The sequence below is a fragment of the Equus quagga genome, chromosome 18, assembly GCF_021613505.1.
Source record: "Equus quagga isolate Etosha38 chromosome 18, UCLA_HA_Equagga_1.0, whole genome shotgun sequence".
Classification (NCBI taxonomy): domain Eukaryota; kingdom Metazoa; phylum Chordata; class Mammalia; order Perissodactyla; family Equidae; genus Equus; species Equus quagga.
Window position 1 is genome coordinate 26,631,317 of NC_060284.1, and position 14,505 is coordinate 26,645,821.

The following is a 14,505-nucleotide window of genomic DNA, read 5'->3' on the forward strand; positions in this document are numbered from 1 at the left end:
TTAGAACATTGGCAGGTCGATTTATGGTTTTTTAAACAGCTTTGCCAAAATAAAATTCATATACCATAAAATTCACACACTTAAAGTACAATTCGATGGTTGTTAGTGTATTCACATTTATTGATATTTATTAATGATGTTTAGTATATTCATATTCAATTATGGAACCATCATAATTTTAGAACTCTTCTGTTCCCCCAAAAGAAACCCTGTATATATTAGCAATCCACTCCCATTTCTCTCTTTGTCCCTCAGCCCTAAGCAACCATAAATTTAGTTTGTCTCTATACATTTATCTATTCTGGACATTTCATAGAAACGGACTCATACAATATGTAGTCTTTTGTGTCTATCTTCTCTCACTTAGCATAATGTTTTCAAGGTTCATCTGTGTTACTGCAAATATCAGTACTTCCGTCCTTTTTATTGCTGAATAACACTCCATTGTGTGGATATACCACATTTTATTTATCCATTCATCAGATGATGGACGTTCAGCTTGTTTCCACTTTTCAACTATTATGAATAATGCTGTCATGAGCATTCAGGGACAAGTTTTTGTGCGGACGCATGTTTTCATTTCTCTTGGGTATATACTTGGGAGTAGAACTGCTGGGTCACACAGTTCAAATGATTTTTTAAAAACTGTTTGCACAACTGCAGTAATGCATCTCCACAGTCATCTCTGCAGAACGTGAGAGATCGTATTTCTCCACCCCCATCTGACCACCCTTCAACGAACTCTCTCTCATTCTCTCTGTCATGGCCCTGCTGCTCGGTCGTCACCCTCTACACTCACTCTGAATACATAAAGCAGCCCGAGGTCTATTCCGCGAGAGCGTTCAGAGCCGGACGGAATTCCCAAAGATCACTTATCCCAACATCTTCTTTTCAAACAGGATAGCACTACAACCATCTATTCTTAAAAGTTCCCAAAGAAGGCAAGAAGGCAATTTCCCTCAGTTGCCTAGTCTCAGAAATATCTTCAAATCACTAACCCAAAATCATACATATACTATACAAATACCGAAGGGAGAAGAATAACGTTCAGGTTTTTAAACAAGTTTTAGAGACGATCCCCTACAGGCCTCCTTTCTTTATTTCCTCACTGAACACACTATGTCCCTTGATGCCAGCCAATCTGATGTATCTTCAGCACTGCCGTGTCCTAAAATGAATTCCATTTTGAACTAACATAGTAAAGACAAGTGTGGGAGAGAGCTCTGCTGCCATTCCTTGAGGCATTTTTCTTTTGCTTCAATAGTCTTATTTGAACCTATTGTCAGAGTCAAAAACAGTACTGCACAATTTAACATCCAGAATTTTCTGCTGTTGCTGCTTCTGCAATAGCTCAGACTTTCTTTTCTTTCTCGGTTCCTCTGAGAGAAGCATATATAAAATGAGTAATTATTGCTGCTAAAGAATTGCTGGAGTCAGCAATGCTTCATAGGAACTGCATTTCCTCCTCCCCGCCCTTCCCTCCCACCACAAAGTCTCCCCCATAAGTCAAGAATTAAAGATGTATTACTGGGATAAAGAAATCGGACCTGAAATATGTGGTGCGGCTCCAATGGCAAGCAACCAAGGGTACTAACAATAATTTCCAATATAGCTGGAAAAGTTAGATGATTTGTTTTTGAAATGAGCCAACTCTGCACACTTTCATGAGATTAAAATCAGTTTGCTTTTCCTTCTGGACACCTCGCCTCTCCGATTCCTACTCCCACAAAAAGGCAGCGTGGTTGAGGCACATAAACAAATGGTTCTGGAAATTAACTTTCTTGACCAGAAGAAAGCTCAAAGATAAATTCCACTCTGCATTCATTTTCCCACACTTCACTGTGACCAGAATTTATTGTGGTTTCTCTCTCCCTGGAGAGATAATACCTGAGTGATAACATTTCTGACACACAGAAGCTTAAAAACAGAACGAATGATAACTGTGTGTTATCGTAAATGAAGTATGATGACAATCTGCCCACAATCTAGGTCATTTCTGAGCCACAGGAAAGCGGAGGCCATTTCTATCTTAAGGTGATGACTCTGGGCAAGTGAGTTGTCTCTACACCTGTCCATTACCTGTAAGATGAGGATATGAGAGGCCTTCATAGGGGAAACGCATGAGTGCTTCAAACAGTGCTGAGGACAGAGTAAACACTGAGTCACTATGAGCCTGGCTCATTGTCATCACCACTAAGATCACCACCATCTTCGAGAAGCTGCCTGGATAGCATAAGGAGCTCCCTCCAGGACTTTTCATGTAAGTACAAAGTACTGCCATCTTTATTCCAGTGTTCCCATTTCCCCTGACTCATCCTGCAGGAGCAATGGGTTCATAAGACAAAGCAAGGAAAGAAGACAGACAGGGCAGAGGAAGAGATGAGAAAGACATTTTATAGTTACAGAGAAAGGGCACCTTATTTTGTTTTTCACAGCCATGTTTGAAAGATGAAATTCTTAAGAACATTCCTTCCACTATGGGGGGCTAGGAAAGTTGACAAGCTGAGAAATCTCTAGAGAGAGAAGTTCTAGAGTTGGCCAGTCCAGAGAGTAATGCATAATTTGAAATCCTTCTCTCTTCTTCATGTCCTCCTCCCCACTTATGTTCATACGTGAGCATCCTTGTTAAACCCAGAATAGAAGAAAAGGACTCTCCCTGCAGAAAAGTGCCTTTACAAACTAAGTGGGGCAATGGGTAGACAGCTGGCACCTGTGCCTACCTCTCTCTGTGGCTGGCCGGGCCCCGGGTCGGCGGCACGGAGGTTCAGGACATGCACCTCCTGCGGCAGCCCTGTCGTGCCTCTGCTGGCGCAGCCCGACAAGACGGTGAAGCTCTCCATCAGGGCCTGGACTGGATGGGAGGCGTTGACGGGCGACAGCTCACACTGGGTGCTGGGCTCTGGACCTGCAGAGGCAATCACAAACATGAACCCCTCAGAAACGGCAATTAATTGTGCCACAATTAAATTAATTGTTCTGGATGATCAACCCCCTAGAATAATCTTTCAAGGTAAGTTGTTTCCAGAACTAAATGGCAAAAAAAAGCTAGCCTCTTCTTCTAAAATCCCAATCTCTTAAATTCCTTTTGGATGATTTTGATGTGTATTTGATTATTTAAATTCCCTTTTAGACATACAAGTCGTGAATGTATTCCTCTGGATGGAGGAAATCTCCCATTTGACATTTGTGTTCCATTCTTTCTTCCTCTTTTTAGAAGAAAACCAGAGATAAATGGAACAAATTGCCTAAAGACCCAATAATATTATGCATAAATAATATTAAACATCTAAAATTGCACCCAAAGAAGTATAAGATGTAGTCCCTACCTTTCAAGCACTTCCCCTTCTTAGGGAAAGCAAACCAAAATTTAAAACAATACAGAGCAAGATAGAATGCGTGGAGGCAACTGGAGCCAGAGTTGTACAGCAAAGTTTGAGCCAGAGGTCAGAAAAATCCTCCCAAGAGAGGTAGGTAGGATATGAGCAGAACCTAAACAGAAAACCTAAAGAGAAAAAGTATAACCCTGGTCATACTTGACTCCTGCTTCCTCTTCCTCTTTCCTCTGATCAATCAGACCTTAAATCCTAAATCCGTCCATTCCTGCCCATCTTTACTTGCTGTAGCTCAGCGTCTCTGTCCCTAGACACTTCTTCCTAAAAGAAACTTCAGGTCTCAAGCTCTCCCAGCCACCTTCCATACAAGCATTGTCCTTCTAAGCCAGGGGTGCACAACTGAACGGTTAATCCAAATGCCAGACCTGCCCTTCCCATCTATGTAAGCATGTCCTGTCCCTCGAGAACTGCTGGCCTTGTGAATAAAGCCTGAGCTCCTTAATCTGGCACACAAGGCCTTTCTTGATCTAGCCCCTTTCCGTCTCTCCAGCCTCACCCCGCCCCACTCCAGCAACACCAATTGGCTTAAAGGTCTCCACACAGACCATGATGTTTCTCAACTCCAGGTCTTTATTCACACTTGTTCCTTTTACCCGCTTGTGCTCCAACTCCACCTCCACAGCAAACATCACAAACTGAGGGAAGTACTCTTCCTCCGTCCTCCCACAATTTCTCTGCCTGTCTCTGCTGTTTCATTTCCCATACCGGAACCACCAGTGTATACATCTGTCTTCACCCGTCCAGTATGACCTCTCGATGACTGTGGGTTACGCATCTTTGCAGCCTCAGCACCCATCACTGTGCCTAGCTCAAAAAGTATTTGTTAAATGAATCACTGAGCTTAAAAAAAAAAAAAAAACTGCCCAGTCTCTGACCAGTGATTAGGGCACCATTCTGGTGACTTAGATTTGGCTGTAAGGAACTAATATGGGAAACAGCTTGCTATGGTGATGTGAGGTGCAACCCCACTACATTTCAGCCTCATTTCACACGGCTGGATTGACAGAGGGACATCCAGAAGGAGGAACCTCTAATACTTAAACCTCCCACACCTCTGTGAGCTTGGTGTTGTCCCCACTCGATAGCTGGGGAGACAGGGGCTTGAACATATAGCACCCACTACACCACAACCTTCCAAATGGAACCCACTAAAAAGCCTGGACGCACTCAAGCTAGTTCTTCCTGACTTCTACATAATACAGATACTCTCCGGGATTCCAGTTCTGGTCTGAAACGCAAACACAGTTCACAACAGGCAGTCCTGCACCCCCACTGCTATACCATAAGCAGACACCCTGCCTGGTGTGCCAAGTCTATTTCAGAACTCACGGAAATTATCTAGGCTGATAAGAGCTATCTGGTCTGAAATGAAGTATGTCCCTTCTCAAATAATCACTGCCGCCCTCTGTGCTGCTGTACTGTGCCCAGCTGACTTCTGAGGAAGAGGTAGTAAAGGGAGACATCATGGCAGCAAAGGCAGGCGGTACTGAACGCCCGCGTCACGCCCGCGTCCCTGACGTCCCCGGCATCCAGCAAACAGTATAAGCAGATGCTCCCCTCCCGCCCTCACCAGCCGTAGTAGGGCCTTTGGTGTACTTTATGTTCCAGAGCTCCATACAAAGATTCCTACTCCAGCACAGCTCTGGCGTCACTATCCACACCGCAAACCCTTCTGAACTGGTTTCAGTGCCTCCTGCCACGAATTTGCCATTATCACAAATTAAGCACAAAATGAAAATACTTTTCAGTTGCGTTTTTGTATGTATGTGCCAAGTTCCAACCCAAAACACATTTGCAAAAAGGCTTCCCATCTGCCTGACTTGCCCTCCTCCTTCCAATGCCACCATCCCCCACCAGGGTTTTCCTTAAATCACCACACTGCCCATCTCCACACTAGGGTGGGAGCAAAAATTCCCTGGAAACAAATCAGAGGATAAAGCGTTACCCAAAGAGGGGGCGCCAGAGGGGACGCCCCCAGTGCTGAGGATGAGCCCTCCTCACCTTTGAGTCTACGTTCTCTGCCCTGCCACAGCCCAGGACAGGGCAGACCCCCACTTTATGGGCTGCAGCTCCAGCCATGAGTTATACAAGTCATTCCAAGGTCAAAGGAAAGAGAAAGCAATGCACAGGGCGCTCTCTGATCAAGTGACAGGATAGCTGCTCTCTACAGACACCCACGGGGCTCCATTTTTAAACACACTCAGTATAGGGGGTCCCTGACCATCGGACACACTGAGTAGTATTTGGATTTGGAGGTTCCTTGTTGAATTTTTTTTCCTCCAAGTTTAAAAAAGAAAAAAGTTACAACATATGATTAAGCTTATCCTTATGCCTTTAGTCCAAAAAAGAAATCAGGAATTATCTACTCCCATCCCCAAGGGTATATAAGAAATGGTGAGTTCAACAGTTCAACACACAATGTCAGTCTGCTGCAGGAAAAAATAATAAAATAAGTTGCTGTCATTTATTAAGTGCTCACTGTGGGCCGGGCAGTGCTGGGTGCCGTGTATCCTTCCAACACCACTATAAGGAGGTGGTATTGTCCTCATTTTAAAGAAAAGGAAAATAAGCTCAATGAACTTAAGAAACTGTTCCAGGATTGCTCCAATCACCCAAAACCCTGGACTTGAACTTGCCTCCAGGGCCAACATCTCTGTATGGTAAAATTTTTCACTAAAAAATGTTGGGCCCAGATGGGTTCACTGGTGAAGTCTACAAACATTTAAGGAATAAATTATACCACTTCTCTACAATCGCTTTCAGAAGACAGACGCAGAGGGAATACTTCCTAACCCATTCTATGAGGCCAGCATGACCCTACTACCAAAATCGGACAAAGAAAATGCAAGAAAAGAAAACTACACACCAATATCTCTCATGAACATAAATGCAAAAATCCTCAACAAAATATTAGAAAATCAAATCTAATAATGTATAAAAAGAGTTACACCCACAACCAAGTGGGATTATCCCAGGTATGCAAGATGCATTCGATATTCAAAAATCAATTAATGCAATCCATCACATCAACAGGCTAAAGAAGAAAAACCACATGATCATATCAGTAGATGCAGAAAAAAGCATTTTACAAAATCTAACAGTCAATCATGATTTAAAAAAACCTCTCAGCAAACTAGGAATAGATGAGAACTTCCTCAATCAGATAAAGAACATGTACAAAAACCCTACAGCTAACATCATACTTATTGATGAGAAACTAGAAATATTCTCACTAAGATCAGTTCCAAAGCAAGGATATCCCCTCTCACCACTCCTTTTCAACATCATACTGGAAGTCCCAGCTAATGCTTACAGATAGGGATAGCCATGTGACCACATTTTGGCTAATAAGATACAACTAGAAGTGATATCTATGCAATTTCCAGGAAGTTTCTTATGAAGGGAAGGAGATGTGTTCTTCTGCCCTTTCCTCCTTTCTGTTGGCTGGAATATATATGTGATGGGTAGAACCAGAGCAGCCATCTTGGGCCTAAGATGGAAGCAACATGCTGAGTGGAGCAAAGCAATAAGACAGAGTTGCCTTGGTCCTTGATGAACCTGGACCTGTTGGATCAGCTCTGGGCTGCTTATTTTATATGAAACACATGTATCCTTTTCTCTAATTCAAGACAATATCATTTTTGGTTTTCTGACACTTGCAGCTTAACCTACCTCAGTTAACATACTGGCTTTATTTTACTTCATCGAAAATGCCAACCTTCTTCCCACTGGAGCCTCCACATACAAGGTTTTCTCCACAAACACTTTCCTCACCCTTCCTGTTCCTCTCCCCTGCCTTGGTGTGGGAACTCCTACTCATTCTTCAGATCTCTCAAGGAAGCTTCTCTTACCTCTCCTACTACATTAGATACATAATTTTTGATACTCTCATGGTATTATTTTTCTTCACTGCACTTCATGTGGTTATATTTATATAATTAGCTGTGCAATTATTTGCTTAATGTCTGCACACACCCAAGACTGAAACCACCACGAAAGACCGGAACTCAGTCACTCCGTTTATTGTAGACCCCACAGCCCAGCATAATGTCTGGCACACAGTACACATTCAAATATCAATGAAGGAAGGGTGGTGGGAGGGGAGTGGGAACAGAACCATGAGGTGATCACACTCAAAGGATTTCATACCAATAGGAGAGACTATCCTAGAGTTCTTCCTTTCACTCTTTACCTAGTAGCCAAAGTTTCAATTTTGTATACTAAAGGGAAAAAAATCATGAGATAAAGGAGGTGGCATTTTTGGTTGCTACGAATCAAGTCCCAGTTGGGGCTTCCCCACCCTCAAATGTCACAGAGGGCAGGAAACACAAACCTGTTTTTGTCCTCGTCCTCTTGTCCCAAACACTCTTCTGGCAAGGCCCTTCTCTCCAGGTGGCACAACAACCGCTGTCTCTCCCATCAGCACATCACGCGCCCAGTCTCATCCTGCCCTCCCGGGTCAGCCCAGGCCTTCCTGGCCCTCTCCCGCAGCCACAGCCCGCCTCCACGAACCCGTCTCCCATCCTTCCCCATTGGCCTCATAGTGGTTTCTTCTGCAGTCTGCCGGCACAACGCCAGGCCCATCTCCAGTCAGAAAAGCTTCCACCTGGGAACAGGGTGATCCACCCCACCCCACCCCGCCCCGCCACTGCCCTGGCTCTCCCACACAGGCCTCAGGTAATCATGATTCTCACTTGACCACCATGGGGCCCAAGTGCAGCACCTCACAGCCACAAGGGCTAGGAAACCAGGAAAACATGCTCCGAAACCCTGTCTGACTCATCTGCTCACTTTTGTGGTGACCTGTGAGCTCTGGAGCTGCTAGTGTAGGCTCTCACTGACAGCCTCAGAAGGCTGGGAGTTTCTCTTGCGGCCTCTGCTGGAAACCCACAGCCCTTCCTTCCCTGAGCAATCTCTTCCCCACAATCAAGAAGCGACTGAGCAGCTACTCTGGGGATGACGCTACTCAGCACAGCAAAAGCTACTCTGCCCCAGAAAGGATCAACCAGGGCACAAAGGATATGGAAAGAAATGCTGGCAGAAAGCAACAGTGTCATAAGCACACACTCCTCTTTAACTCCTGTTCACCTCGCACCCTGCTTTATAATTGAAAGGTATTTTAGAGATACTTTATTATCTGAAGCCTCACAGAAACTCAGTAAAGTGGACAGAATAGATACTATTTCTTCTATAAGTAAATTGTTGCAAGTTACAGAGCTTCCTGACAGTAACGCACACACAGGCGCACCTCCAGAGACATTCCTCACGGTAGCCTCCCATCTGGATATCTCCTTATTCCGGGCATCTAGGACATGCCCTGACCAGGATGCTTCCGGGGTAATTCCCAAAGAAGTCTAACTTTCCCTTGGTATCAAAGTGTGAGCTGGTTTATCCTTCTCCACTGGCCACTCAAGCAATCTGATCTCCTCAAAATCGAGCAGGTGTTATTTTGTTTGACCTGTCCTCTTTCCTCCCAACCTGAAGTCAGATTCTGTTTTTCCCCGCTCAGTACATCTTCCTCGGCTCCCAGGACAGACACACAGCCACTATTCACCCACAAAGTGCTACTCCTATTGACTACAAATATTTACTGACCTGAAGACAGCACAGATTCAAGTAAACCCTATAGTGAGAAACACTCCAGGTGGCCCAGACCAGGCGACCTCCTTCACAAATCAGAGCCCTCGGTTCAGCTGCTGGGCCCCTGGGACAACACAACACGGAAGCACATGGTGGTACCCTAGGCCTCCACCTCCTGTGATAAGCCACAGTTTAATTCCTCATGCCTACAGTTATCTGGCACCTTCTCTGGGCAACACACTCTGCACACATTGTTTAGAATACTCATAACACCACTGTAAAGACAGTGTTAAAACCCCCATTTTAGAGTGGTAGAAAATGGGGCTCAGAGAGGTTAAGTAACTTGCCAAAGGTCACACACCACCAGTAAGTGGCAGGGTGGGATTTGAACCTGGGTCTCCCAGACTCCAGGTCCAAGCTCTTCCCATGACAAGGCACTGCCTGCTTCTACCCTGCATTTTCCAGTCCTTCACCTCAGAACCTGGTGAATAGACTTATTGGCCAAGCATAAACATTAACTCAAGTCTGACAAAATAAAATAAAATAAACTGCTTGGTTCACACTTGCAACCTTTTGGTTGACTTAAAGACTTCATAAACTCAATGAGAAAGCACAAGCTCATTTCTCATTTTACTAAATGTCTTCTTCCTCTTTTTCACTAATGCTTGCTTATCTGCACACATGGGAAATGTTCCTAAGATCTGGCTATAACATCGATGTCTAAATTCCCAGTTCCACTTAAAGAAAAAATGCAAATGGACTCAGCCTTTCATTATGTCCTTTAGCTACAACACAGCATTCCAAAATCTCAGTTACAGAACCCCCACGTCCACGCTGGCTGCAGGCCAACCCGAAGACTTGACAGAATGCAGACAAAGCATTGGGAACAGATGCATTTGCTGCACACATTTTAAATTTAATCTGTCCCAAAAGAAATTAATATCACACCTCATGCAACACGGAGTAAAATACTTGGGGTGGGGGGGAGTTATTATTTGGGGGAAAGTATAGTAAGTAATTTTCACATTTAATAAATGCAATCCTCAAGCATTCTAAATACCAATGCATACCAAGTTGACACACACATCTGGTACCTATTCCACATAATTTCCAGCATGCTGATTCCCCATATCACCCAGGGTACTAATGAGGAGCGTGTGTTCAGCTGTAATAAAAGTGGTAAAGATGCGGAGGGAATCGAGGGGTAACATTATAGCCTGGGACCAAGACACTGCAGTGGGGAGATTTTATTCCAACAACACCATTGGCTAATAAGGGTTTCTGTTATCGTCCCACCGGGAATTCTGCAATGCTGTCAGCTGCGAAGAGAGAGAAACTCCCACAGATTGTTGGACTGGGCACTGCAGGATCTACTCTGCCCCTGAGCAGAAAATGCCTTCTACCCCCATGGGATGCAAGAATCTGTAAGAAGGGGCACCCAAGATATTTCTCAGCCAATGCCACAGTCTGGCTCTAATAGAGCTTTATGAGAGGGAATGTGACAAACACCAGGATATGATGCAAAAACAAAGCTCCAAGAAGAAACACCTGGAAGGCCCTGAGCTCAAGAGCGCCTGCAGTGTACACAACATACGCTCATGTTTATACCATCTCAGATTACAACTCATTGGAGCTACAGCCCCTTGAGAAATGGAGCTGCAGAATGTACCACCACTAAAATCCAAAGGGGGCGCCTCTACAGAAGTCCCCACCTGGGTTTCTCAACAATAAAACTTGGTTCAAGGCTGAAGCTTATCCTTGGTTGGAAAAAGACAGGCAGAAGATGTATAGTGTCCTAAAACCTGTAATATGGATTTCTCAGGAAAAAACAGCCAGATTTTTCTATAGCACAACTCCTTAGGCATATCTTATCATCGTTTCTTTCATCTTCCAAATGAATCATCTAAATCCAAACCTTCCTCTTGACAAACCAACCCTCTTCCAAGAAGTCAACCGCCAACTTCTTGGGCCAAAAGCCAGTGCATATTTGTATACTGTTGTGTTGAAATCATGGTGCAACCACATTGAAGAATTTCCTGTGTTCAAGCAGTGTTTTTAAATGTTCAAAAGGATCTAAATTCTCAAAGTGTTGGGAAGTGCCAAGCTATAAAGGGCACTCACTCTTCCATCTAAGCAAGATACAAGAAATACATAAGGTAACAAGACACACTATATAATCAAGAAGTATCAGAGGGATTTATGCAGCTCTGTGAGGAAGTGGTGCTGTTTCCTTTCGTCTTTTTATAACCTGAAGAGAAAAGGTAACAGATGGAGCATAGCCCAGAAATTACCACTAGGCATAGCAAGAGAAGAGTCCCAGTGTTAGAGGCACAGTGGTACAGGAGGAGCACTGCACCAGGAGATGCAAGAGCTGTGTTTTAAATCCAGATCTGCCACTAACTAGCTGTTTGACCTTGTCTTGAAACTTCCCATCATCTCTCCCTCTTACTTGACGACAGGCTCGACTGGCAAACCAAATGAGACACTATCCATGCAAATGCTTTACAAAGTTCAAGTACTATAGAGACATAAAGAGGAGAAATAAATGAATGAAAACATTTTCTCCAATTGAAAAAATGTTTTCTTTATGAGCTTTTACAACGATTAATAAAATACCTAAGATAAGATGTTCTTATACACTGCCTAGCCATTACTCCCCCAAAATTATTTCTAAGAATTGCACTGGGAAGATTTAAAATAAAACTATGTACAGTATTAGAGTAAAAATTCCTGTTCTCTGAGCACATTCTGGAAGGACAACTCCCAAAGGTGAGAACAGTCCATTTTTCTGCCTCCAGAGAATTCCCACAATCCAGAAAGAGAGTAATTGGCACTACCTTGGCTGACTTTCTTGTTGTTTACTTTCAATCTATAAGATGGTGCACCTGTTCCTGTTCTCTGACAGGATCTAAAGGAAGCTGAGAATGAAGGGGACACTGGCTACAGTATTCGTTTATGGGGAGATTAGAATTTATGGAGTGTTATTGCCTAAATGGCTCAGCACAGAGAACAAGAAGAAATCTGAAGATTTGGAGGATGGGAGAAAATGGAATCTGTGCTCTCCTACCATGTGAGTTTGAGACACACAAAGTAATTAAAAGAAAGTCTACTTCTTTATTAAAAAGAAAATACTTAATTGATCTGGATTCAAAATACTAAACACAATTTAGGCATGAAGCCAATAAAAATTACAATTTAATTCCTACTAATGCAATATCTTATGGCAAAGTGAGACCTGCACACTGAAAAGCTGGCCCTTGTTAACCCCGAGGGACGGCATCACCAAATCTGTTCATCTCTCATCTTGACTTGTACCTAAGATAGTTGCTAAACTAATTTTCCCTTTTTTACCCCTAGCAAACTTGCGTCTGATAAGAAAGAAAAAGATGGTAGAAACAGAGGTAAAAAAAATATGCACAGAAACACAGAGGTATAACACACTGCACTGGGCATTCTCTGGGCCTGGTGAGCCCTCAGGCCTGGGGTGCAGGGTCTGCGTAAGTGGCAAAGCAAGAAGCGGTAGGTGGGGGATGGTGATGAAGGACGGAAGGGGGAAACCACAACTGCTGGGGGGTTGAACCGTAGCCTGTAACCACTGGTCCTGGTTACAGATAGGAGACAAGACATTTAAAAAGGCAAATCCACCAACTTTTGCTTTGGCCACACAAAATATTACTAATTACAGCCAGGTGCACAACCTAGGCCATGAACTGAAATGTTTACTTTAAGGATTTTTATATATAATCAGGGCACTCAACAATTGGTTGTCAAAGGAATGAAGGAAATGCTTAACATGAATGCCAAACTACCTAGCATCAATGTATACGTCAAATCCAATTACAACACTAAACCATATTCCTTCCTCTTCAAGCCGGCTCGCTGCTCAGGTGCTTCTGTTAAGAGGGAAACAGAGCTGATGGTTTGCAGAGAAATCTGTGAACAACTAGTGTGCTCTTGCTCCTTAAAAGGCTCAGGAGAATCTATGGAGCTGGTATTCCCAGAGTTCACAGCAGTTATGGGCCAATCAAGCAGCGCCATGAACGGGACTTCTCAGTGTAGACCAAGGAACACTGGGCCTTAGAAAGATAGAAGGATTGTGCCCAGCTAAGTAGCCCTGGTCCAGGCCCACATTTTTGTACGTGATTAAATTCAGAGACTCTATAACCTCTTTCACCCATTATACTTCCCTTTATACCCAATATCAGCTTTTAGTTCTAAATCTCTTGTTTCCTTTTTTCGGGCCTGTGTTTGTGTGTCGTCTACTTAGCTGGAAACCACATGAGGGCAAGGACCACGTTTCTTCTGCTTGTCCTCTATCTATCCTGGGGCCTGGCACAACGCCTGGCACATGGCAGGTGTTCACAAACACCTGTTGAGTGATGAATTCCAAAACCCTAATTCTCTATGGACCATGGAGCCAGTCTCCTGGGTTTATATCTCAGCCCTGCCATGTTTTAGCTTTGTAACCTGGGGCATTTACTTAACTGCTCTGTGTCTCTGATTCTCTATCTAGACAACGGGGATAATAATTGTTTATGCCCCATAAGGCTGTTCTTAGGATTAACTCATTTTTATCATATAATAATTATTATTACTCTCTCTCCAACTATGGGATGTGTTCTGAAAAAATTACTCTTTAACCTGTCTCAAACTCCTTTTGCAGTAAGAATCATAGAATATTAGAGCTTAAAGGAACCTTGGTTCCGTGTAGTTCAATGCTCTCACTGTCACTCAGAGGGTTCAGGAGACCTCTACAAACTAGTTGGTAAAAAGTCCTTCTCTGACCCACAACTAAAAAAACATATATATGCAACTATATACTGAGAGGATTTGGGGAGAAAAAGCAGGGGGAAAAAAAAAGTTTGGCCACAGTTGTTAGCTCAGGTGCCAATCTTTAAAAAAAACAAAGGGCGGGGGGGGGGGGGGGGGCGGGTCCGTAGCTGAGTGGTTAAGTTCGCACGCTCAGCTTCAGCGGCCCAAGGTTTCACCAGTTCAAATCCTGGGCACGGACATGGCACCACTCATCAGGCCATGCTGAGGTGGCGTCCCACATGCCACAACTAGAAGGACCCACAACTAAAAATACACAACTTTGTACCAGGGGGCTTTGGGAGAAAAAGGAAAAATAAAATCTTTAAAAAAAAAAAAAAGTCCTTCTCTTCCAATCCGTCCTAATTGTCAGACAAGTTCTGCCATGGCTTCTGACCCTAAAGATGCAAAACTAATGTACCAAGGTAGGTCTGACCAAGGTCCCCAGTTTTAGTGGGCTCTACTCCTAGAAAACTCCTGATCCAACCAAAATGTCATGCTATCGATTCCTTTACTATCTATATACTCAACTACTTCTAGAAAGGAAAATGAGGGGATTGTAATAAAAAATAAACAGAAAACCCACTTTACTGCCAATCAATTTTTCTAAAAGTGGCTATGGCAAAAAAGAAATCTTATCCAAAAACTTAGCTAAAGGGAACTACTTCATTTGAGCACCAAAACCAGTTTTGAGCTTCCTAGCAGCCAAGGTAAAAGAGAAAAG

General features: G+C 43.6%; 1 protein-coding gene across 2 annotated transcripts in view; it reads right to left on the reverse strand.

Annotated features, from left to right (window-relative positions):
• Positions 1-14,505, reverse strand: part of TGFBR3 (transforming growth factor beta receptor 3) — a 187,212-nt gene that overhangs the window by 110,602 nt on the left and 62,105 nt on the right. For both annotated transcript variants that reach the window (XM_046645291.1, XM_046645290.1), the window contains exon 3: positions 2,721-2,905. In XM_046645291.1, coding sequence (XP_046501247.1) covers positions 2,721-2,905 — 185 coding nt within the window. The remainder of the gene's footprint in view (positions 1-2,720; positions 2,906-14,505) is intronic.